The 22,647-nt window shown below is 35.4% G+C and overlaps 1 protein-coding gene across 16 annotated transcripts in view; it reads right to left on the bottom strand.

The window, feature by feature from the left end:
* Positions 1 to 22,647, bottom strand: part of DZIP3 (DAZ interacting zinc finger protein 3) — a 129,878-nt gene that overhangs the window by 89,622 nt on the left and 17,609 nt on the right. For 12 of the 16 annotated variants that reach the window (XM_070787405.1, XM_070787416.1, XM_070787403.1 and 9 more), the window contains 7 exons: positions 22,518 to 22,580; positions 22,017 to 22,086; positions 19,502 to 19,657; positions 13,854 to 13,970; positions 11,290 to 11,370; positions 9,936 to 10,060; positions 6,756 to 6,870 (listed from right to left, as the gene is read on the bottom strand). In XM_070787405.1, the coding sequence (XP_070643506.1) occupies positions 6,756 to 6,870; positions 9,936 to 10,060; positions 11,290 to 11,370; positions 13,854 to 13,970; positions 19,502 to 19,657; positions 22,017 to 22,086; positions 22,518 to 22,580 (727 nt within the window). The remainder of the gene's footprint in view (positions 1 to 6,755; positions 6,871 to 9,935; positions 10,061 to 11,289; positions 11,371 to 13,853; positions 13,971 to 19,501; positions 19,658 to 22,016; positions 22,087 to 22,517; positions 22,581 to 22,647) is intronic. The other 4 variants (XM_070787446.1, XM_019976040.2, XM_070787453.1 and 1 more) reach the window with 1 other exon arrangement.

Below are 22,647 nucleotides of genomic sequence, written 5' to 3'. Positions count from 1 at the left end.
AGAGACATACCCATATATACTGAGGGTATATGACATGATAAAGTATACCTCTATAGACTATTTTATGCATCAAGTCAGCATTCATAACATTTGTTTAATGACATTCAGAATTTTATGAAGAATAAAAATGTTTTAACCAAATCAACTAGAAATTTTTAAATGTCAAAAAATAAAGAAGCAGCATCCAAGGACCTATCCATATGAAAGCAGTATATCCTATGAGGATAGGCAATAGGAAGTGCAGATGCTGAAATAAAAGGACAGGACTCATAGTATGTATATAGCTACTGTCGTTTCACATATCTAATGCTTAATAGTTCAATACTGATCTATTGAGTTGCCCACCAAATCTGTTCCTTGTTCCTTTCTTCTTATTTTCTGTGCCAGTCATTGATACTCACTCATTCAACGAACATTTACTGAGTGCCTGTTTCGGGCTAGGTTGTTGTGAATGCTAGAAAATGTTAGATGCTAAGGATACGTGAACTTAGTGAACTTAGAAGGTCAATATATACTTAGTCTCATGGAACTTACATCAAGCACATCTACCACAATCTATTTAATTTCCAACCAGCAGGCTTGAAGTCATCCATCACATAGTTATTCCATCACCCTTTACATGCAATATATTAGCAAATACTGTTGAGACTTCTCCCAAATTATACTGCAAATTTTTCTAATTCTCTCTCCATTAGTACCATTCTACGTCTTACCTAGATTACTAACTATAACAACTGCCTAACTGGTCTCCCTCATCCCTGCCTACTATGTTCCAAAGCACTCTATAAAGAAGCAAAAGACCATGTCAGTTTCTTGCTTAAAACTCTTCAGTGGCTTCCCACTACCTTAAGACTGACTTCAAGGTTCTGCAGAACTTGCAGCATCTGAACCCAGTACACCTATCCATCGTTGGCCCATCTCTTCAAATTCATCTCTAGCCTCACTCCCTATAAAATTCATATGATTTTATACTTCCAGTTCCTCAAACTTGCTCTTCAAGGCCTGTAGGCCTTTTCCCACTCAATTCCATTTACCTAGAAAGTTATTCCCTTACTTTTTACAGAGTTAGTTCCATTAGCAGTCTTGGGTTTCCAACTTAAATATCTCCTCCTGGAAAGGCCTTTCGTAACCACATAGACACACATACACATTTATGCATATATACATATAAATATGAATACATGCAGGTATATGTGTCTGCATTTCCTCCATTTTCTCTATCCCAGTCCCTTGTTTTTCTTTAAAACACTGATTACAATTTGCAACTATTTTATTAACTCCTCCTTTATCATAAATATAGAAACCATTAAAGTCCTAAATTCTATAAACCATCAGATCACATCAGATCAGTCGCTCATTCGTGCCCGACTCTTTGCAACCCCATGAATCGCAGCACGCCAGGCCTCCCTGTCCATCACCAACTCCGGGAGTTCACTGAGATTCACGTCCATCGAGTCAGTGATGCCATCCAGCCATCTCATCCTCTGTCATCCCCTTTTCCTCCTGTCCCCAATCCCTCCCAGCATCAGGGTCTTTTCCAATGAGTCAACTCTTCGCATGAGGTGGCCAAAGTACTGGAGTTTCAGCTTTAGCATCATTCCTTCCAAAGAAATCCCAGGGCTGATCTCCTTCAGAATGGACTGGTTGAATCCCCTTACAATCCAAGGGACTCTCAAGAGTCTTTTCCAACACCACAGTTCAAAAGCATCAATTCTTCGGTGCTCAGCCTTCTTCACAGTCCAACTCTCACATCCATACATGACCACTGGAAAAACCATAGCCTTGACTAGACGGACCTTTGTTGGCAAAGTAATGTCTTTGCTTTTGAATATGCTATCCAGGTTGGTCATAACTTTCCTTCCAAGGAGTAAGTGTCTTTTAATTTCATGGCTGCAGTCACCATCTGTAGTGATTTTGGAGCCCAGAAAAATAAAGTCTGACACTGTTTCCCCATCTATTTCCCATGAAGTGGTGGGACCGGATGCCATGATCTTCGTTTTCTGAATGGTCAGCTTTAAGCCAACTTTTTCACTCTCCACTTTCACTTTCATCAAGAGGCTTTTGAGTTCCTCTTCACTTTCTGCCATAAGGGTGGTGTCATCTGCATATCTGAGGTTATTGATATTTCTCCCGGCAATCTTGATTCCAGCTTGTGTTTCTTCCAGTCCAGCATTTCTCATGATGTATTCTGCATAGAAGTTAAATAAAGAGGGTGACAATATATAGCCTTGACGAACTCCTTTTCCTATTTGGAACCAGTCTGTTGTTCCATGTCCAGTTCTAACTGTTGCTTCCTGACCTGCATACAAATTTCTCAAGAGGCAGATCAGGTGGTCTTGTATTCCCATCTCTTTCAGAATTTTCCACAGTTTATTGGGAACCACACAGTCAAAGGCTTTGGCATAGAAAAGAAAGCAGAAATAGACATTTTTCTGGAACTCTCTTGCTTTTTTGATGATCCAGAGGATGTTGGCAATTTGATCTCTGGTTCCTCTGCCTTTTCTAAAACCAGCTTGAACATCAGGAAGTTCACAGTTCACATATTGCTGAAGCCTGGCTTGGAGAATTTTGAGCGTTACTTTACTAGGGTGTGAGATGACTGCAATTGTATGGTAGTTTGAGCATTCTTTGGCATTGCGTTTCTTTGGGTTTGGAATGAAAACTGACCTTTTGCAGTCCTGTGGCCACTGCTGAGTTTTCCAAATTTGCTGGCATATTGAGGGCAGCACTTTCACAGCATCATCTTTCAGGATTTGGTATAGCTCAACTGGAATTCCATCACCTCCACTAGCTTTGTTTGTAGTGATGCTTTCTAAGGCCCACTTGACTTCACATTCCAGGATGTCTGGCTCTACGTCAATGATCACACCATCGTGATTATCTGGGTCATGAAGATCTTTTTTGTACAGTTCTTCTGTGTATTCTTGCCATCTCTTCTTAATATCTTCTGCTTCTCTTAGGTCCATACCATTTCTGTCCTTTATCAAGCTCATCTTTGCATTAAATGTTCCTTTGGTATCTCTGATTTTCTTGAAGAGATCCCTAGTCTTTCCCATTCTGTTGTTTTCCTCCGTTTCTTTGCATTGATTGCTGAGGAAGGCTTTCTTATCTCTTCTTGCTATTCTTTGGAACTCTGCATTCAGATGTTTACTATAATTTAATTATAACACCCCACTGTTTATAAAGCCTTAAATGATCTGGCTAACATTTACCTTTAACATTTACCTCTCAAGTGCAAGAAAAAAGGACAGGATATTATTTTTTTTAAAAAGGAATATTCATAACAAGAAAATTCTTGGTAGATGATAGCTGAAATAATCATGGAAATTAAAAATTCAACTGAAGGATAGAAACAAGAATCATGTTGAAAATATTAATGATATGAAAGTCACTGCTCTACAAGGGTGCCAGTATCTCTATAAGTATGATCTTCTTTCAACAGGGTAAGTTCATCTCAGGAGACACATGAGGATAGGAGCAACTGGGGCAGCACAGGCCTCTGGTGGTACTCATCTGGAATTTGTCAATGCCAGATAAAGGGTACAGGCCAGCCCTCTAAGTTTCCTTTAGAAACTAATCACAATGTCTGGGAAGTAGGACTTTTGGTGGGCCACAGGCATAGGTACCAATTAAAACAGATAAGAACATGCTGGCCTAGAGCAAGAGCAGGATCATGGACACGCTCTGCTCTATTGTACATTAAACCTTTAGTTATTGAATTTTAGAGAAGTATGGCGAGAGAGGGCTGGAGGACAGAATAGGGCACCTGGAATGCAGCTGGTTACCCAAATTATTTTTGAGGCAGAAACTATTTTCCAAGTAGTATGGAAATATTTTAACATTATAATAACTAGTATGATAGCACTAGTGTATACTGGCTGAATACTAGCTCTATGCAAAAAGATGAAGTTAAGAAAATCTCCTAGAAAGTAGAAAAGACAAAAAATAAAAATTACCATAGAAATAACAAAGTCAGAAATTCAGTCCAGGATGTCAAGCAGCTGAATAGCAAACATCTCAAAAAGAAAGGAGAAAATGAAGAAGAAATCATCAAATTAAAAAAATAATAATAAAATGTCCTAGCACCAAAAATGGAGAAGGCAATGGCACCCCACTCCAGTACTCTTGCCTGGAAAATCCCACTGATGGAGGACCCTGGTAGGCTGCAGTCCATGGGGTTACTAAGAGTCGGACACGACTGAGCAATTTCACTTTAACTTTTCACTTTCATGCATTGGAGAAGGAAATGGCAACCCACTCCAGTGTTCTTGCCTGGAGAATCCCAGGGACAGGGGAGCCTGGTGGGCTGCCATCAATGGGGTCGCACAGAGTCAGACATGACTGAAGCAACTTAGCAGCAGTAGCAGCAGCAGCAGCAGCACCAAAAAAACATATGTTCAGAACACTAGGGATATATAGAATATCCTAAAAATTCCCAGAAAGAAAAAATAAAACAGGTTACAAGCAAAAGATTGAGAATCAGAATGACATCAAATATCTCAAAAGTACTACTATTGGAAGCTAAACGATAATAGAAACATAATTTTTTAAATTAAAGGAAAATTATTTTCAACCTATAATTTTACACCCAGCCAAGATACAAGTAAAGTGTACAAAGGATAAATTATTTTGAGACTTGAAAGGTCTCAAAAAATTTAACTCCCATGTAAATTCTCTTTCTAGGAAGCTGCTGGATGAAAGCTACTCCCCCAAAACAAGGGAGTACACCTAGAAAGAGGAAAACTTAATCCAAGAATAGGGGATTTACACAGGAGAGGGGTAAGGGTATTCCCAGGAATAAAGGGAAACTCTAAGGCCACTTTAATAACAACGTGTAACTATTAAAAGGATGGGGACTGGGAAGTGTGTGTGTGAAGGAGATGTATAGCGAAGTTACTAAACCCTCATCTCCAACAGTAGGAAATCAAAAGACGACACCTAAGATGGAGAATTTTTTTTAAATAGTGATACAGCTTTTTAAAAGTACGGGTTAATATCAAAGGAAAATGCCTAGAGGGTTCAAATAAGTTATCTATAGTCAGAAACTACAATTAGAAATGATGAACCACAGACTGTTAAAATCTTTTAATATACTTAAACTGTATATGTGTACTAGCTTGCATAAAACAAAAATAAAATTTGGATAAGAAAGAAAAATATTTTAAAAGGAGAAGGACTAGGAGAAAAACAATCAAGACCAAGTAGGAGCTGCTTCAGGTAAACACAGAAATTCAATATTTTTTTAATGCATAAAATTACTACTTAATATATTAAGTCAAAGTTAAAAGACATATAATCATCTCACCAAACACCAAAGATTATCTTTCTTACTCTATTGATGACTGAGAGAGGTATATTAAAATATTCCACTGTGTCTGGGAAGTCTTCTAGTTCTCCTTTTAGTTCTACCAGTTTTTGTCACAAGTATTTTGAGGCTATATTATTAGATATATAGAAACTTTGAGTTGTTAAAGATTCCTAGAAAAATTGAATTTCTTATTTTTATGAAACATCCTTTTTAATCTGAGGAATGCATTTGGCTTTAAAGTCAGCTAAAATGTAAGGATCCAGAAAGGTTTAAAGCAAAAGTTTGGAATAAGATACCTCACTCAAATGTTAACCAAGAGAAGCCTAATGTAGCTATTTTCAGATTAAACAACTAAAAAGTGACCAATATGGCTTATTAGATGGGTAAAAATTACCCAAAAGGTAAAGAATATCCAGAGAGTGTGGGCTTCCCTGGTGGCTCAGATGGTAAAGAATCTGCCCGCAATGTAGGAGACCTGGGTTTGATCCCTGGGTTGGGAAGATCCCCTGGAGGAAGGCACGGCAACCACTCCAGTATTTTTGCCTAGAGAATCAAGCCTGGGCGGCTACAGTCCATGGAGTCACAAAGAGTTGGACACAACTGAGCGGCTAAGCACATGAGGGCAAAGAGCAATTCTTACACTCTGTCTTGAGAATATAAATCAGGACAAACTTTCTGGGAGGAAATGTGGAAATATACATGAATAACTTATATAAGTGTGTAAACACTTCACAATTCCACCTCTAGAAATTTACACTAAGGCAATGATGTGAGAAATTAAAAAAGATCACTTTCTGTAATACTAAAAAACTAGAATGTTTAGGATAAACTAAATGTTCAATTCAAGGGAACTGGTTAACCAAATTAAAGCACAGTTTATGATAAACTATGAGAAATTATACTTTCAATATACAATAATCTACTTGCTGGCAAATTCACAATAATATATTTTTATACTATAAATCAATGTATATAACATAACACCAATTTACTAAAAATAAAAGTGTTTATACATGTGTGTATGGAAATACATAAATGAAAATTCTAACAATAGTTTGCCATTTGAAGGAATATATTGATGAATTTTTTATCTTTGGCATTTTCACGTTTTTCAAGTTTTCTAAAATGATCATTTAATACTTTTAAAATTTAAATCAACAACAATGGCAAATATAATTAGAAAAAATAAGTTAACTTACATTTATCTCTAGCCATGTGAACTGGTACAACTTTTAATCTTCTTGTTATCTGGAAATGCTAATACATCCACCTCACTTCTCTCTATTTGTTGAATCATACTCACATTCTGTACCAGATAATGGAATCAAAGTTTTCTCATACAAAAAGCTAATGTCCAATAAAAGAATGTTTTCTATAGAATGACATAGCATAAACTGCACTTTATCAAAGATGATTCTGATTAGCCATAGATTAAATAATTTCTTACTTTAAAAGTTGTAGGTAAATCTTCATCTTCTGTAGGATCTATATCAAACCAATGATCATCTGTGTCTCCTATTTCTTGTAAGCTTTTATGAAACTCTAGCAGTCCTCCATTATATCTGCAAGGCATTTTAAAAGGTTAATTTGAACAAGACTCTGTAAATAGCTTACCAATTAGACAACAGGCAACCCATTTGTGTGCGTGTGTGTGTGTGTGTAAGTAGGATGATAATGTCTAGCATGCTACAATACTAGGATTCTCACCTATAATAGACTGAGATGAAATATAGGTAGAAAGGGAGGTAATAGATTATGTAGTAGCTCAAGCTTGAACAGTATGGGGGCCATGGTAAATCAAAGGGGTTGTAGGGTTGGCTGGCTTTTGTTTACTGTCTTGGAAGCCTTGAAGAAAGAGAAGGACTGGCACAGGTCAGCCAATGATTGACTCAGGACACAATGAAAGACAGAGGCCTCTGAAGGCAGCATTTAAAGAGACCCTCAGCTCTGACAGCCATAAAGATAACTTGTGCTAAAATCAGGCCCAGATTTAACCACAAAGTGGGAGAAACTGGCTACTACTATCAACTAAGGGTACTCCGTGAAAGTTAAAAGGCCTCTATGGTAACATTTAAAGAAATCTGACCAACTCTAAACATAAAGGCAGACCATGCTGAAAATAAGACCCAGTATTTAATCACAGGGATATAACAACAGCAAAAACCAAAAGCACAGCCTCAACAAGACTATTACACTATCAGGACTCTGATATGGAACAAGTAGCCCATGCAAATATCTGTACATTATCTGAGGTACATGTCCCAAAAGATGATGCTCTTCTTCCTTCTCAAAATCCTCCCCGATCTCTGCTCATTGCCTAAATACTGAAAAATCTAGGATCAGGTACAAGCAAAGCCCAAGTGAAAAAAGAGGAAGAAAAGGCTTGTTCACCATAAGCATTGCAGACTTCACCACTTTCACTACTGTGCAGTGGCAGGAATGTGTCTGGGAGTGGATCCTAAGAGAGCTAAAGTGAAAGTGAAGTCACTCAGTCATGAAACTGAAAGTGAAAGTGAAGTCACTCAGTCGCAAAGCCCGACTCTTTGCGACCGCATGGATAGTAGCCTGCACCAAGCTCCTCCATCCATGGGATTTTCAAGGCAAGAGTACTGGAGTGGGTTGCCATTTCCTTCTCCAGGGAATCTTCCCAACCCAGGGATTGAACCCAGGTCTCTCACATTGTAGACAGACGCTTTACCATCTGAGCCACCAGGGAAGTCCAAGAGAGCTAAACCAATGATCAAGTATATAGCTGGATAGGGAAATGTATACTGATATGGGGCAACTCTCCCATAATTCAGCATTTACTGAATGTAAGGACATGCGAAGCCAATCCCAACATGTTGCTGAGGCTACTTGAAGCCTGGACACAACCAATGGCCTCTATAATAGTAATTGAGATGAAAACGTTGAAAATTTCTTGGCAGAGTAATCAAGAAAGCTCAGGGAGGAAAAGATGGTAGAATGGACATAACACCATTGAATCCATTACCAGACAGGGTACCCTAGAAAGGTCCAGAGGACATTCCATTTTATTAATGCAGTAAGAAATACAGAGTAAGAAGGACATTTTGAGCAGCTCAGTGGTGACTGTTCTCTATAGGCCAGGGATGAAAGGAAATGCTGCTGCCAGACGACTGGGTTTTCTAGTGTCAATGATTTGGAAAATGGATTCTCGATGTCCATCAATAAAGAAAATAAACAATAGGTAGTTCACATATCTGAAGAAAGGACAGCAGTCCAGATTCTTTGACTCAGAGCTATGCTAATTCTCTCCACAGTATTAAAGAGATTTTGATTATCCTGACTTTCTGTGAAATATCACAGTGGCAAACTACATTGAGAACATCATGCTAATAAACAGGAAGCAGGACGTCTTCTGGATAATAAAAACCAAGCACACCAGAGGATGGACGATCAGCCTTTCAAAGAATCAAGGAACTACCATATTAAGTGATGCTTTTAGGGATTCAACAGTTGGGCCCAGCAGTAATCCTTCATAAGGATTTGCATAAGTACATTTTTCCTAATTCATCCTTCAGATTTCAACCAAACATTAATTCTTCAAGGAGACTTCTGATTCCCAAGAAACCCACTGAGGTTCCAATAAGGACTTTAATTCTTTATTATATTTTCCTTCATAGCTCTTTCTCACATTTCATAATTGATTATTTAAATAACTGATTATTTTATTAAGGTCTATAAACCTTCACTATACTGTCAGTTACATGAGGAAAGAAACTGTTTTGTAAACTATTTTACCCCTAACACCTAGAACAGTCTCTAATATATAATAAATGCTTAGAAATAAAATGAATGATTGATTCTACAAATGGCTAAGGATACACATATTGGAGGGCTTCCTTGTTGGCTCAGTGGTAAAGAATCTGCCTGTAAAGAAGGAGATTCAAGTTCAATCCCTCAGTTGGGAAGATCCCCTGAAGAAGGAAATGGCAACCCACTGTAGTATTTTTGCCTGGGAAATCCCATGGACAGAGGAGCCTGGCAGGCTACAGTCCATGGGGTTCCAAAAGAGCTGGATATGACTTTAGTGATTAAACAACATACATATGGGAAGTGAACAGATAGCCCATGTACATTCCTCTGTACCTAACTGCGTAATACCCAATACCCCTGGACTCAGAACTGGGACCCTTTCAATGTGTTATAAGCTCATTTATAACTTAAACACCCATTTCAAGTGGTAATAATATTAATAACTATAATTATTATTCATTAAGAATAGTATTTTTGTGTCCTGAGCACTGTGTTAATTACCTTAATAGGTGGGCACTGTTATTAGTTCCAAAGATTAGGCTTAGCAACATTAAATTTCCTAGGGTCGTATACCAGGAAGTGATATAAAATGTATTTGAATCGGCCTATCAGACTCCAAAGCCTATGTTTCTAATGCCTATGCTATACCACCTTTTATTGCCATGGCCTGTTAAATTTGATATTTAATATTCTCAAGTACATTAATGAAATGATCTACACAATCAGTGACAGAAAAAAGAATCAATGGAGCACAAATGTCATGATCCCTGGTATATTGTGCAAACTTTATTTCCATTACATAATACTGAAAGTTAACAGGCAAGAACTACCCATTAATTAAAATTCTTACCTCTTCTGAGCACATCGAAGCAAACCACGGCCAAAATAAACTAATGACATAAAGTTTTCACAAATTTCATTTTCTTGGATTACCATCTTCATCACTAGAAATTTATTCTCAGCTTCTATATAATCCTGTAGTAACATAAAACTAGGTTTGGCTGATGTAAAAATTATTTTTTCCTTTTACAATAAACAATTATTTGCTAAACTAGAAAAGACAGAGCAGCTTTAATACTGATTCAGTCATTTGGTCATTTATTCACATCTCTATTTGTAGAATCTCTGCATATGATCCCATAAAAAATGTACTCAGCGCTTAATAAAACAGTTACAAAAGAACTTAAGGTCTTTAGTGTTTCAAAGTGAAACATTAAAATAATAATCTTTATGTCTAAAACTGACAAATATTACTAGCAAAAATAAGGGCTCTTCTAATGACTATGGGAATATAATTCTTCCTATTTTTTTTTTCTAATTGGAGCACAAATCTTCCTAATTTTTAAAACAGGAAATAAGTGACTTTTTGACCACACATACAGTCTCTTTTGGGGAAGGATCATCTTGATTATAAGCAATATAGGTATAGAAGTAAAGGTCAGTTCTAATAAATGTTTCAGTTACTATTGTTAGAATAGGCACAATAGCCCCAATCTCCCTGAGGGAAAAAAAGTACTACATGGCCTCATTTTAAAACATCCTCTAGCACAACACACTAAACAATAATTAGCATTATGTGAAATTATTTAAACTGGAAATGTTTTCAGTTTGTCACTTATAAATTCTACTTCACCTAATTAATAAGTTAGACTTATTTATGAAACCAAGAAGAGAGTACAAATTTAAGAATACAAAAAGTAAAAGAGATATCAAGGCTGAAATTGAGAAATCATTAAAAATAAGCAAAAGAAAATGTTAAATTTTTAAGGACCCTTAGAGATCACCTAGTTAACTCCTAGATTTTTACTTTTGTACTTCACCTTATTTAATGAAGAACTGAGGTCAAATTCATATTTTACGTAAGAGGGTAAGATAAAAACCAGAGAGATTAAACTACACTACTACACTAGAAAATGGATTAAAATGTATATATGAAACAAGCAAAACAAAATTTTCTGTTTTATACAAATGGTAGTTATTTCAAGGCTATACGCTTACATTAAGTTTATCTTATCAATATTTTTAGTTTCACAAAATAGTCTCTGGCACAATTACTCTGTATCTTAAAAACATGACAGAAAAGTCATGGAATGGTTTCAGTTTTTAGAGAATTTTTTTAAAAAGCAAGATTTTAACTTTCTAAAATGAAGTCAAAGTATGTGAAAAGATTTATTTGTAATGGACAAATAACACATACTACATACCTCTTTCTTTCCTCTTTCAGTGAGTGCTACTCCATACATAAACAGTAATGTCAGGTAATAACCAATATTAATCTGATGTGCCTAAAAAGATAAAATATACCTTAGTTGATTATTTAGACTATGCTACTTCTCAGTATAGAAAGCTAATTAAATACCCTTGGCCTATTTAATAACTATATTAAATTATCTAAATTATCATTTTATTGTCAACCATCTAATAACCATGACAGAATTCATTTTAGATGTATTTAATAATTAGACCCAGAAGAAAGACAGTTAATAATCTCAAAATAAAACATTAGAGTTTGAGCAAAGAAAATAAAAGCAAATGCCATCAATATTTATTATACTAAAACTTTTCAAAAAATTCTAATTCTCCATTTTTCTCATTGTATTTTAGGTGAAGAACACTCTGTTGTTGTTGTTGTTGTTGTTATGTTAATGGCTCAGTTGTGTCCAGCTTTTTGCAACCCCTGGATTGTAGCCCACCAGGCTCCTCTGTCCATGGATTCTCCAGGCAAGAATACTAGAATGAGTTGCCATTTCCTTCTCTAAGGGATCTTCCTGACCCAGGGATTGAACCCATTCCTCCTGCATTACAGGCAGGTTTTCTACCATCTGAGCCACCAGGGAAGCCTCTACAAACACTTTAGATAATAACAAATACCCAAGTATCTACCATCCAGCTTAAAAAGCACAAGGATCTCTTAACAAAGTCTTTTACTGTTCATGGGTGCTTTTGTTATAATACTGGAGTGGGGTGCCATTGCCTTCTCCGTTATGAACCAAACTTTGTCATAAACAAAGTTTATCACTTATTTAATGAAAAATTGAAACACAAATATTTCCTTCATGTCCTCCTTCAGAGGACCTTCCTGACCCAGAGCTCAAACCTGCATCTTTTGTCTCCACCATTGGCAGGCAGGTTCTTTACCACTAGTGCCATCTGGAAAGCCCTTATTTAAAAACAGCCTATGCCAAATTAGAGATGGAGAATATAGATTGGGCATTAGGAAGAGTGAGGATGGTAAAAGGTATATGTGACTGTAAAGGGGCAGCAAAAGATTTTCATGGTGATGATACAGTTCTTTTATCATGATTGCAGCAGTGGTTATAAACATATACACTTGTGACAAAATGGCAGAAACCAATACACACCTGTACATAAAAAACCTTATCATATCTGGCCTGAGAATGCTATCCTTTGAAACACCTGCTTTCAAGTCTGACCCTTGGCTGGTGTCTGGAAATCTGGATTTCAAGAGTGTTACCATTGTTCTCCAACAGGGGTGGCTCACTGTACTTAGACTGTTTGTGCCAAAGAAGCAACTTATGCTGAACATCAGGAAGTTTCTTCTGTGAGTCCAGAATTTTGTTACATTTTAGACAGAGGATCGCAGAAGGCAATGGTACCCCACTCCAATACTCTTGCCTGGAAATCCCATGGACAGAGGAGCCTGGTAGGCTGCAATCCATGGGGTCGCTAGAGTTGGACACAACTGAGCGACTTCACCTTCACTTTTCACTTTCATGCATTGGAGAAGGTAATGGCAACCCACTCCAGTGTTCTTGCCTGGAGAATCCCAGGGACAAGGGAGCCTGGTGGGCTGCTGTCTATGGGATCGCACACAGTCAGACATGACTGAAGCAACTTAGCAGCAGCAGCAGTGTATATCATCTCTTAGAACCTATCCTGAAAGTCCTAAAAAAAAGATCATTTTTCCATCTCTGTGTACACCATTATAATATGGGAGTGGTGTCTTCGGCTACTTTGTTTGATGTCTGGGTAGTCCTTGCTTGAAGATAACTCTAATCCATCTTCTACACGTATGCAAAACTTAGCTTACTTTACTGACCCAATTATTCAAAGAACTGCCTTTTCCTTTTATGTTCTGTTCTATTGGTTCTTATTTTTGAAGCAATGTTTATGTTTCCTCAGATTTTTCTCTATTTCTAAAGTATCATTTGACCTCAAATGTATGTCTTGTCAATTGTATCTCACATGATTACACAGATAATAGAAGTTCCAATTTTTACAAATACAGAAATATCAGTAGAATTACGTATAGAAAGGATAAACAAAAGGTCCTATTGTATAGTAAAAGGAACTGTATTCAACATCCTGAGATAAATCATAATGGAAAAAATATTAAAAAAGTATATATAACCAAATCATTTTGCTGTACAACAGAAATTAACACACTTCAATTAAAGAAATATCAGTAAAAAGAACAGATGTCTACTAATCAGGAGGAAAGGAAGAAGTAGTTTTTGAAGTTCATAACTCATGTCTGACTGGGAAAGCCCATTTATACTAGTTCAAAGTTCTCTATTTAAGATGAACAATTTTATGGTAGGAAAGGAAACTAGAATAGGCTCATTAAAGAGATGAGGTCATGAGAAAGTACAAGACAAATGCAAGAAATCAATTTATATGTATTTCTAGAGGTAAGTAAGGAAAATACAAATTGGCCTACACCTTAAAATAAGCATATACTGGATGCTCTCTCACTGAAAAATGTTGTCAAATCCACTATTTCAAACTTCCAAAAGAAAACACTTACAGTATAATTAGTAGCTTGAATGTTCTTAAGTGCTGCTTCTAGTCGTGTTATTAAGAAACGTAAGGTCAAAGCAGGAACAATTTCCTCCCCATTCTGGCTATTGGCTGCAACTTCTCTCTGTGAAAAATAATTTGGTCAAAAATTTCCTTAAGTTACAACAAATATCAACATTTATTTTTATTAAACAAATAATATATGCTAATCATAGAAAATCTAAAGAATAAAGAGGCCTTAAAAAAATCCACACAACCTAGACAAAACTGTTCTTATATTTGTTTGTTTTTAAGGATTTGACAAATCTTTATAACTACTTCCTCAAAATACTAAATACCAACTTTGCAAAAAAATTGGTAACGTCCACTCCTACTTCAGAGGAAAAGTCATAATCCCACTTCCTTCTGATACCTTCTATTCTCTAACATAGCTAAAAACTTCTTTCCAGCCCTAAAACTCTAGTAAGCAGGAAGGCTGGCTTTAAAAATACCAACACCAGGGCAAATCATCTTATGCTGTCATCTAATTGAAGCCAAGTTAATATATAAATTATGTACCATAGTTTGTTACTTACATGGATGAAATAAAGGAAGACCTATGTCTTATCTCTGTGTCCATTCCCCAATGCCTTGTACCCCAAAGTGCTTGGCTTAAATTACATTCGGAAATTTAATCTATACTTTAACTCAGTTTCCAGTTTCCAATATTCTCCAGTTCTTCTCCTAGGTTAACTACATACTTTACTTCAGTCTCCATAACATTCAATTTTCTCTATCAAAACACATCCCTAGATAAAGTAATACAGCATCATCTTTTTAAATAGTGTCTACACATTGACATTTTCCAAATTTATATTTTGAGCTCAGAACTATCATCTGAATTTCAGACTCATCTAACTCATATACTCAAGAATATCTCTTGAATCTGAGAAGGTATATAAAATATAACACTGAAGCTCTACCTTTGCCAAACAGTTTAGGTAGTTTCAGAGCAATCCTCTCAATCAGAACTTTAAAAAGCTGAATAAAGTACAATTTTTTTTTTAATTTTGAAAGCAATGGACTACCAAGGCATTAAAATCTATGGGGCCAACATGCAAGAGAGAAGGAAGGCCCAGAGACAAGAGACTGATTTTGCAGCCACTTTTTTTCTTAATGCAACTGCTGTATTCAGTTGTGGCTGAGAGGTTGAAATGCTAGGCAAAGCTTTCAACAAAGTTGTGGAGCTGGGAGGGAAATTGGGAGTGTATGACCTACCAAGGAACAGGGTCCCTGGTAAACACCTTATTCTTTTGGTTAGAATCCTGAAGAAATTTACCCTTAGAGTAAAAGTGTCTGTTTTGGTTCCAATTGGAAGCAGACCCTAACACAAAGATATGAATGCAAGTACTTTATTTGACAGGTGCAGAGAACAATGGTAGTGGAGTGAAGAAGGGAATCAGGGAAGAGAAAGCAGGCTTTAAATTAACAGGTGTGTTATTAAGCTAGTTACCACAGTGGCTCACTAGGGTTAATACAACAGAAACCATTGAAAAATTCAACCTCAGTGTTATTCAACTTAAGGAGAGAGAGAACTGGGATTTTTTATATAGTAATTCCCAAGGCTATTGATGGTGTGCTTTCTGAGGTCAGGGAGAGTACTAATTCCTTGAGATCTCTAAAATTCTGTGAGAATTATAGCTTTCTGCAGTTCCAGGTGGCACAGTGGTAAAGAATATTTTTGCCAATGCACAAGACTCAGGAGATGTGGGTTCAATCCCTGGGTGGGTAGATCCTAGGAAATGGCAACCTGCTCACAGTATTCTTCCTGGAAAATCCCATAGACAGAGAAGACTGCTGGGCTACAGTCCACGGGGTTGCAAAGAGTTGGACACAACTGAGTGACTAAGCATGCATGCATACAGTTTCAGGAAAAAAAAAAAAAGCCTGAAGCATAGAGATGTAGATACTGAAAATTAGAAACTGTCCAGAGCATACTGAAATGATTCAAGGGACCAAGGAGTATGGGCAGGGCACCAACAGTATCTGCTACAAAGGGTAAGCCACAAACAGACACTTTATAGAACAGAAGTGAAACTTGGAATCATCTCAATCCCTAGCTGAATTAAGTGATCTGTAAGAAAAGCACAAATAATCATTACTAAGAAAGATTCTGCCTTGTTTTTCTAGTTATTCTCAAAAGAAGGTTGCCTGAAACCAACCCAGGCAGCCATTGTAAGTACCAGAATTCTGTATTGACTTATAATAAACATATTTCAGGTGAAACATGGTGATTTGACATTTTTCTTATGACATCCTCATAAAATGATGACTGCAATACCACCAGTTACCATTCATCATTATACAAACTTGTTATAATATTATTGACTATATTCCTTAGGTGTATATTATATCCCCTTGACTTATTTATCTTACAGCTGTAAGTCTGTATCTCTTAATCCCCTTCAGATAAAGTAGATGACTATGGAATTTGTATTGAAGCTTTCATGTTCATTTATTTACGAGTTTGGTTATTTTTGCCTTTTTTCTTAACATTCTTACCAGGCATTTGTTTTATTCTATTTCATTAGATTTGGCTATCTTTATTCTTTTTTTAAACTCTGCTTTTAATTTGCTGTTCTTTCTTTAAACTCTTGAATTTTGTTTAGATGACTGGTATTCAACCTTACTTCTTTTTCTACTATATGCATTTCAAGCTACAAATAATCCTTGCAGCACAGCTTTTATCTAACAACACAAATTATGATACATGTTTTTCATATATTTTAGTTCTAAAATGTATCTAATGTCCAATGTGCTAACTTACTTGACCCCTAGATTAACTAGATTAGTGGTATATATCTTAATTTAAGAACAATGATTTTCTAGTTTGTATATCTGTAACTAATTTCTAAATCAACTGTACAAATGTTAGAGAACATGCTCTGCATGTTTTGATTCTTTGAAATTTGATGAGACTTGCTTTATGAACTAGCACACGGTCAATTTTTGTAAATATTCTATGTGTATTTAAAAAGAATATATTTTTTGTCACTGTTGGGTTCAATGTTACATATATATAAATGAATTAGACCAAATAAATTAGACTACGTTTGCTACAGTTCTACTAGCTTTGTGTTCATGTTCTATCACTTATTAAGACAGCTGTGTTAAAGTCTCCCTCTGGGACTGCTGATCGGTTCATTTCCCCTTTAGTATTATCAATTCCTGTTATCTTATACATAAAATTCCTGAATATATTTGGGTCTACTTCTGGAATTTCTCTTCTATTTTCCAGACTTGTCTGTAGAGTCAAGAGCAAGTAACATAATCTTTTAGTTATTAGAGCTTCACGGTAAGTTTTAACATCAAAGTGGGCAAACTCCCAGCCCTTTGTTTCTACAATGCTTTCATAATTTTCTTGGCTATTCTTCCTTTAATTTCTGATTTGAACTTTAGAATTAGCTTTTAATAAATAGAAAACCCTCTTGTTATTTTTCTTGGAATTTTGTGATATTTGTAAATTTTAATTTCAGGAAAATTGGCATCTCTATCACACTGTGTCTTCCTATATCTATTGCTTCCCATTCAGGTCTTCATACCTTACTTTTTAATAAAGTCTTAGAAATTTTTACATATTGTTTTAATATAGTATTTATTTCTAAACTTAAATGTGAAAAAATAGGTGTTTCATGGTACCTGCTACAATGTAGATTCCCAGACCTACCCCCATAGATTTTCATTCTTTGAGACTAGTATCGGGGTCAGAACAGGTTCATGTAAGTGGCTTAGAAAAAACTTTGAGAAACACCAATTTATTTCTTGTGTACTTCTTAAGTGTTTTCCTGGGTACTTTATCTTTTTTGTTGCCATCAGTAGTACTTTTCTTTCATTCTTACCTTCTAATTAGCTATTGTTTATATAATAAGGCTACTGATTTCTATTTCATATTGTGGTTTCTAGGTGATTTTCAAAAGATGAGAGGGAAAAAGTGGCATTATTCCATCAATTTCAATCCAGAATTCATATTTGTGGTATATTACCTCAGTTAAGGTTATAATTGTACATAAAGTCTTTGGATATTTTTAGAGCTTTTTTGAATTTTTAATCATAATAGTATTAATTTGTTTCATGGAAATAATTAATAATATATTCTTGCACAGAAAAAATAAATGTGGCCTTTTCAGGACACCTATGGTGTTGTCTCCTTCCCCCAATTAACTGTCACAAAGAAGAGTAGATAATCATTTTCTTTAACTTTGGGAAATTTCATTAATTTACAAACTAATGGCTATCTTGTGTCAAAAGCTTCACAAATTATCTAGAAAAACTATAAGATGCAAATCAACAATCTATTCTCTAGAATATTTATCTCATTAAAAATCCAGAAGTCTTATTATTTTCTTTACATTTTATATTTTTAAAAAGCCATCAGCATTTTACAAATTTGGAAAACTGAAAGCAGTTCCCTCTTCCAGAACAGTATGTTGCCCATTATTAGAATTCAACCCTAGACCTTATAAGCTAGTAATAGCTTATAAGCTACTAACCCACATCCTTACTATTACTATTGAAAGCCTAGCATCAATTTTATTTAATTAATAAAAGTCTAAGCTGAAACCAAAGCCCTTCATAAGGTGTAAGATAGTTTCAAGAACTTAGTGTCACTGTTATAGTAAAGAAAGAAGGAAAGAAAGAAGGAAAGAAAGGGAAGGAAGAGGACAGAAAGAGGAAAGGGAGAGAGAGAATGAGAATGGATGGGAGGGAGGGAGGAAGGGTCATTGTAAAGTAATAAGAAATACAAATATTGATCTGTCCCCAGTTCCTGCCAATATTTGGTCTTTGACTCTGGTTCTAGGCACATAGCTCCTAAAACCCATGGAATTTCCTGGATGACAGGGAAGACAGTGTCTTTTGTTCTAAAGTGGTAACTCTTGGTGGACTCCTGGATGGACACTTAGGCACCAGAAAGATCAAGCCATGATTAGAAATTTGGAACTTTTAGCACCATACCCCTAAAGAGGAGAGGGAAGCTGGAAGACAGATTAATAATTAATACATCAACATACCTACATGATGAAGTCCCTGTAAAAATTCTAAGATTATGGGGTTTGAAGAACTTCCCGTTTGTACATGCCAGGAGAATGGTGAACCCGAACTCCAAAAGGAGAGAAGTTCCTGAACTTGAGACCCTTCCTTGCCCTATGTATCTCTTCATGTGATTGTTCAGCTGTATCCTCTATAAATCACATCCTTTATCATGTAATTAACTGGTAAATGTGTTTCCCCTAGTTTTGTGAGCTGTTCTAGCAAACTACTGCACTCAAGAGGGACCATAGCTGAGTATACAAGTGTTCACTGACTGGCCAATGGATAGCCAGCCAGTCATAAGTACTGGGAAAATCGAGGACAGGTGATTGGCATCTGAAGGGGAGCAGTCTTAGACTGGGCTCTTAACTTGTGGGATTGGATGATAACTCTAGGTAGATAGTGTCAGAACTGAAGTGACTTGTAGGACACCCAGAGAATGCTGGAGAATTGACTGGTGTGGGACTAAAGCCACATATTTAGTGTCAGAAGTGGTGTGAGTATGACAGTAGTGTGACAGTAAAGGAACACAGTGTGTCATATATAGAGAGCTATACTTCTGCCCCAAATACCAAATTATTATCTTACCTGCATAGTTTGGAAGGAAAAATCTTCTTGTAAGAACTTCTTGACGTGAGGAACCACACCTTTTGGTAGAGTGTTAATTGCATTTAATAATTTCTTCACTTCTAATAGTAGGTTACCAGGGATAAGATCAGTAGGTGTGTCATTTTCCTGTTTGTCCTAGACAACATTTTTTAAAATTTACACCATTATTCATGATCTTATTTACTCCAATATTAAAACCAGTTGACATATTTTTTTTAAAGTACCTTTCCATGCTATATGTGATCACTTTGACAGACTACAGAAAATCCCCATAAGACATTCTCTCTGTTCTCAAGGAATGTAAAACACAGCCAGAAGTTTAAGATCAAAACTCTAGAAGGTTTAATTTACAGAAGCCCATTATAAACGCATTTATAAGTTATAAACAAAGCATAGATTCAAAGATGGGAATAATTATATCTTTTTTTATTGTGGCAGGATGGGAAACATGAATGATTTTAGGCTTAAATGTGAATTAAGCCTCAAAAAATGATTGCCCTTGAGAAATACACAGCATGTAGTGAATTAGTCCATTTAAAGGCATAAAAAATGCTAAGTTTAAAATATTAAATAGGTTATTCTACAAAATAATATGAAAAGTATCTCCAACAGTGCTTTTTACATTATGTGACTAATGCTTCAGCTACTACATACAGCAATTTGAAAATGAATGCAGTTGTAATACTTTAAATTATAATTAATTAGCACAATATAATCTATACCTAACCTCAATTCAGTCAGAGCTGAATAAATAGTAATAATCTTGGGACTTCAGGAACTGATCCTTGTAGACTTAATAAAGCTGTAATTAATGGTTAACTGATAGCTATATAGTCAAGTCTTGCTGAATTTTCTGTTAACATTAATTGTGAGAAACGAGTGGGCAACAGAAATGAATAAATGTCCTGGAACGGATGGATGATGGCCTTCCTTCAAACCTTAACAAGATACCACAGTTCTTACACCCTGCTGAAACTTTGGGATTATGAATATGCAGCCACTGACCTATGTATATAAAAACATTTTTACTGCAGAGGCCATGTAGAGTCACTGAGAAGGCAAAACAGTCACTGGTATGGGGTGACTCTGACTGCCAGGTTTCTAATAGACCTGGAACTACCCAGAAAAAAATAAGGTCTAATGCAGGACTCCTCCTCCTCCTCCTCCTCTCCCCTTCTGGGTTTGAGTCTTAAATTGAGATTCCTTCACCACCTACAACACCAAACAAATACATCTTGCATTTTATGGTACACTTCATTATATTTACATGCAAAAATGTAGGAAATGTTAACAGTTTGCTAAATCTCAGTAAGGACTATATGTGTTCACTGTATTCTTACAATTTTATTGGTAGGTCTGAAATATTTCAAAATGCTAATTAAAAAGAGCTTCTAAAAAATAACCAAACAAACTTTTACAAAGAATGATCATTGTCAACAGTGCATGTATTTCAAAGTAAAGATCAATTCTGCAGTCAAAAGTCATTGCAGAATCATCTAAGACTATCAAATTGGTACACAAGTAAGATCATGGCATGAATAAAATGTTTTCAACAGGAAATACTATAAGCTTCATGTTTGTTAAATAATCTTATTATAAACACAATTTAATTTTTAAGTTGTCAAAATAGTTGGTACTCAATCTATTTTTGCAAAATAGATTTAGCATCTAAGCCAAAGTCAACTTAAACTTTCTACCTCCTTTGCCCATGTGTTCTGAAATCTATATCTAGAAATGGCTTTTCTGGATCCAGTCCCCCTAGACCAAGTGTACATCCCTATGTATATTTGCACATGTTGTATCTTCTCTGCAACATTATTTTAATAACCTTATGCAGGTGAATACTATAGTTATGTTATGTTTATATATTTTTCTAAGTTACTAGACAACTTTTATAAACTTTATTAACAAGTGGACATCATTCATTGTATAAAACTATGTCGAAAGTAAAAACTGCATTAAAAAGAATCTATCAAACAAATATCTCTCATCAAGGCTTCACTAAATATAAATACATATGGCATTCACAAACGTATCTTTTAATCTACTAGTTGCTGGTAACAAGCACTTTGTATTAGTGTATAATTAAGTTATTCATTTAGAACTGGAGGTTCTGATAGTAAAAATAAAAACAGGAAAAAGAATTAACTTCCAAAACACATCAACGAAATTTCTTACTAAATAAAATTCTTTGTGTATGTTTTCTTGCTATGTGTATAGTGTTCATCTTGTTTGAATTTTGCTTAAAAGGATAAATAAGAGATATCTTAAAACTGATTATTGTGATGTTTCTGGGCAAGTCAATTCACTTATCTACTAATTTTAACTTACAGTGAGGATGGATGTTTATAATAACTTTGAGACACAAATATCAATTATGAAAAAAAGATTTAGTGATGACCACATAGGTAGGAAAACTTTTAGCAGATAATTAAACTGATTAGATTTAGTATTCTATTCTTACACAACATTAGTTAACTAAATTTTCTCTTACCAGTTGATCAGTTGATTTGTCTATCTTTTTCTTGGTTTCCTCTGTAGCCTGCTCTTCCAGAGGAAGATGCCTATTTTAAATGAAAAAGAAAGGTATATTCAGAGCATCTCTTTAGAAAGAACACAATTAAAAATTTTTGATGAATTTTTGCCTGTATTAGTAAAGACTCTAACATATGAATTTTTGCCTGAAAGTTTCAAAAGTGTAAACAATACGTACCAAAGCCTGGTAATAGTGGTACATGCTATCTCTCTTTAAGGACTCACAACAAAGAAAAGAAATTATTCCAAGTCCTTACTGGATGGTGGCAGAGAGAACAGAAAACTGATGTAAAAAAATTTTCATCTTTAACAAACACACAATAGATCAAAATAATGGGAAAAATTAACTTTATAGCACTGTTTCAGTGTAAAGGAAAAAAAAGATTGATATTTTGTTTTGTGTGTGCAGGTGTGTGTATGTTTATAAAAATAATTAAGGTTTGGGAAGTGTCTATCTTACATAGTTTTTTTTTCCAGCTTCTTAGCATCAAGATTATCTGGTTTTCCAAAGTGGCTTTTGTAACTGAAATAGAACAGTATCATATTTAGAAATTATTTAACTATTTCTATAGAAAGGAATAACAAGTTTT

The sequence above is a fragment of the Bos indicus genome, chromosome 1 (assembly GCF_029378745.1).
Source record: "Bos indicus isolate NIAB-ARS_2022 breed Sahiwal x Tharparkar chromosome 1, NIAB-ARS_B.indTharparkar_mat_pri_1.0, whole genome shotgun sequence".
NCBI lineage: Eukaryota > Metazoa > Chordata > Mammalia > Artiodactyla > Bovidae > Bos > Bos indicus.
The sequence above is the reverse complement of the archived record's forward strand: the minus strand, read 5'-3'. Positions and strand labels throughout refer to the sequence as shown.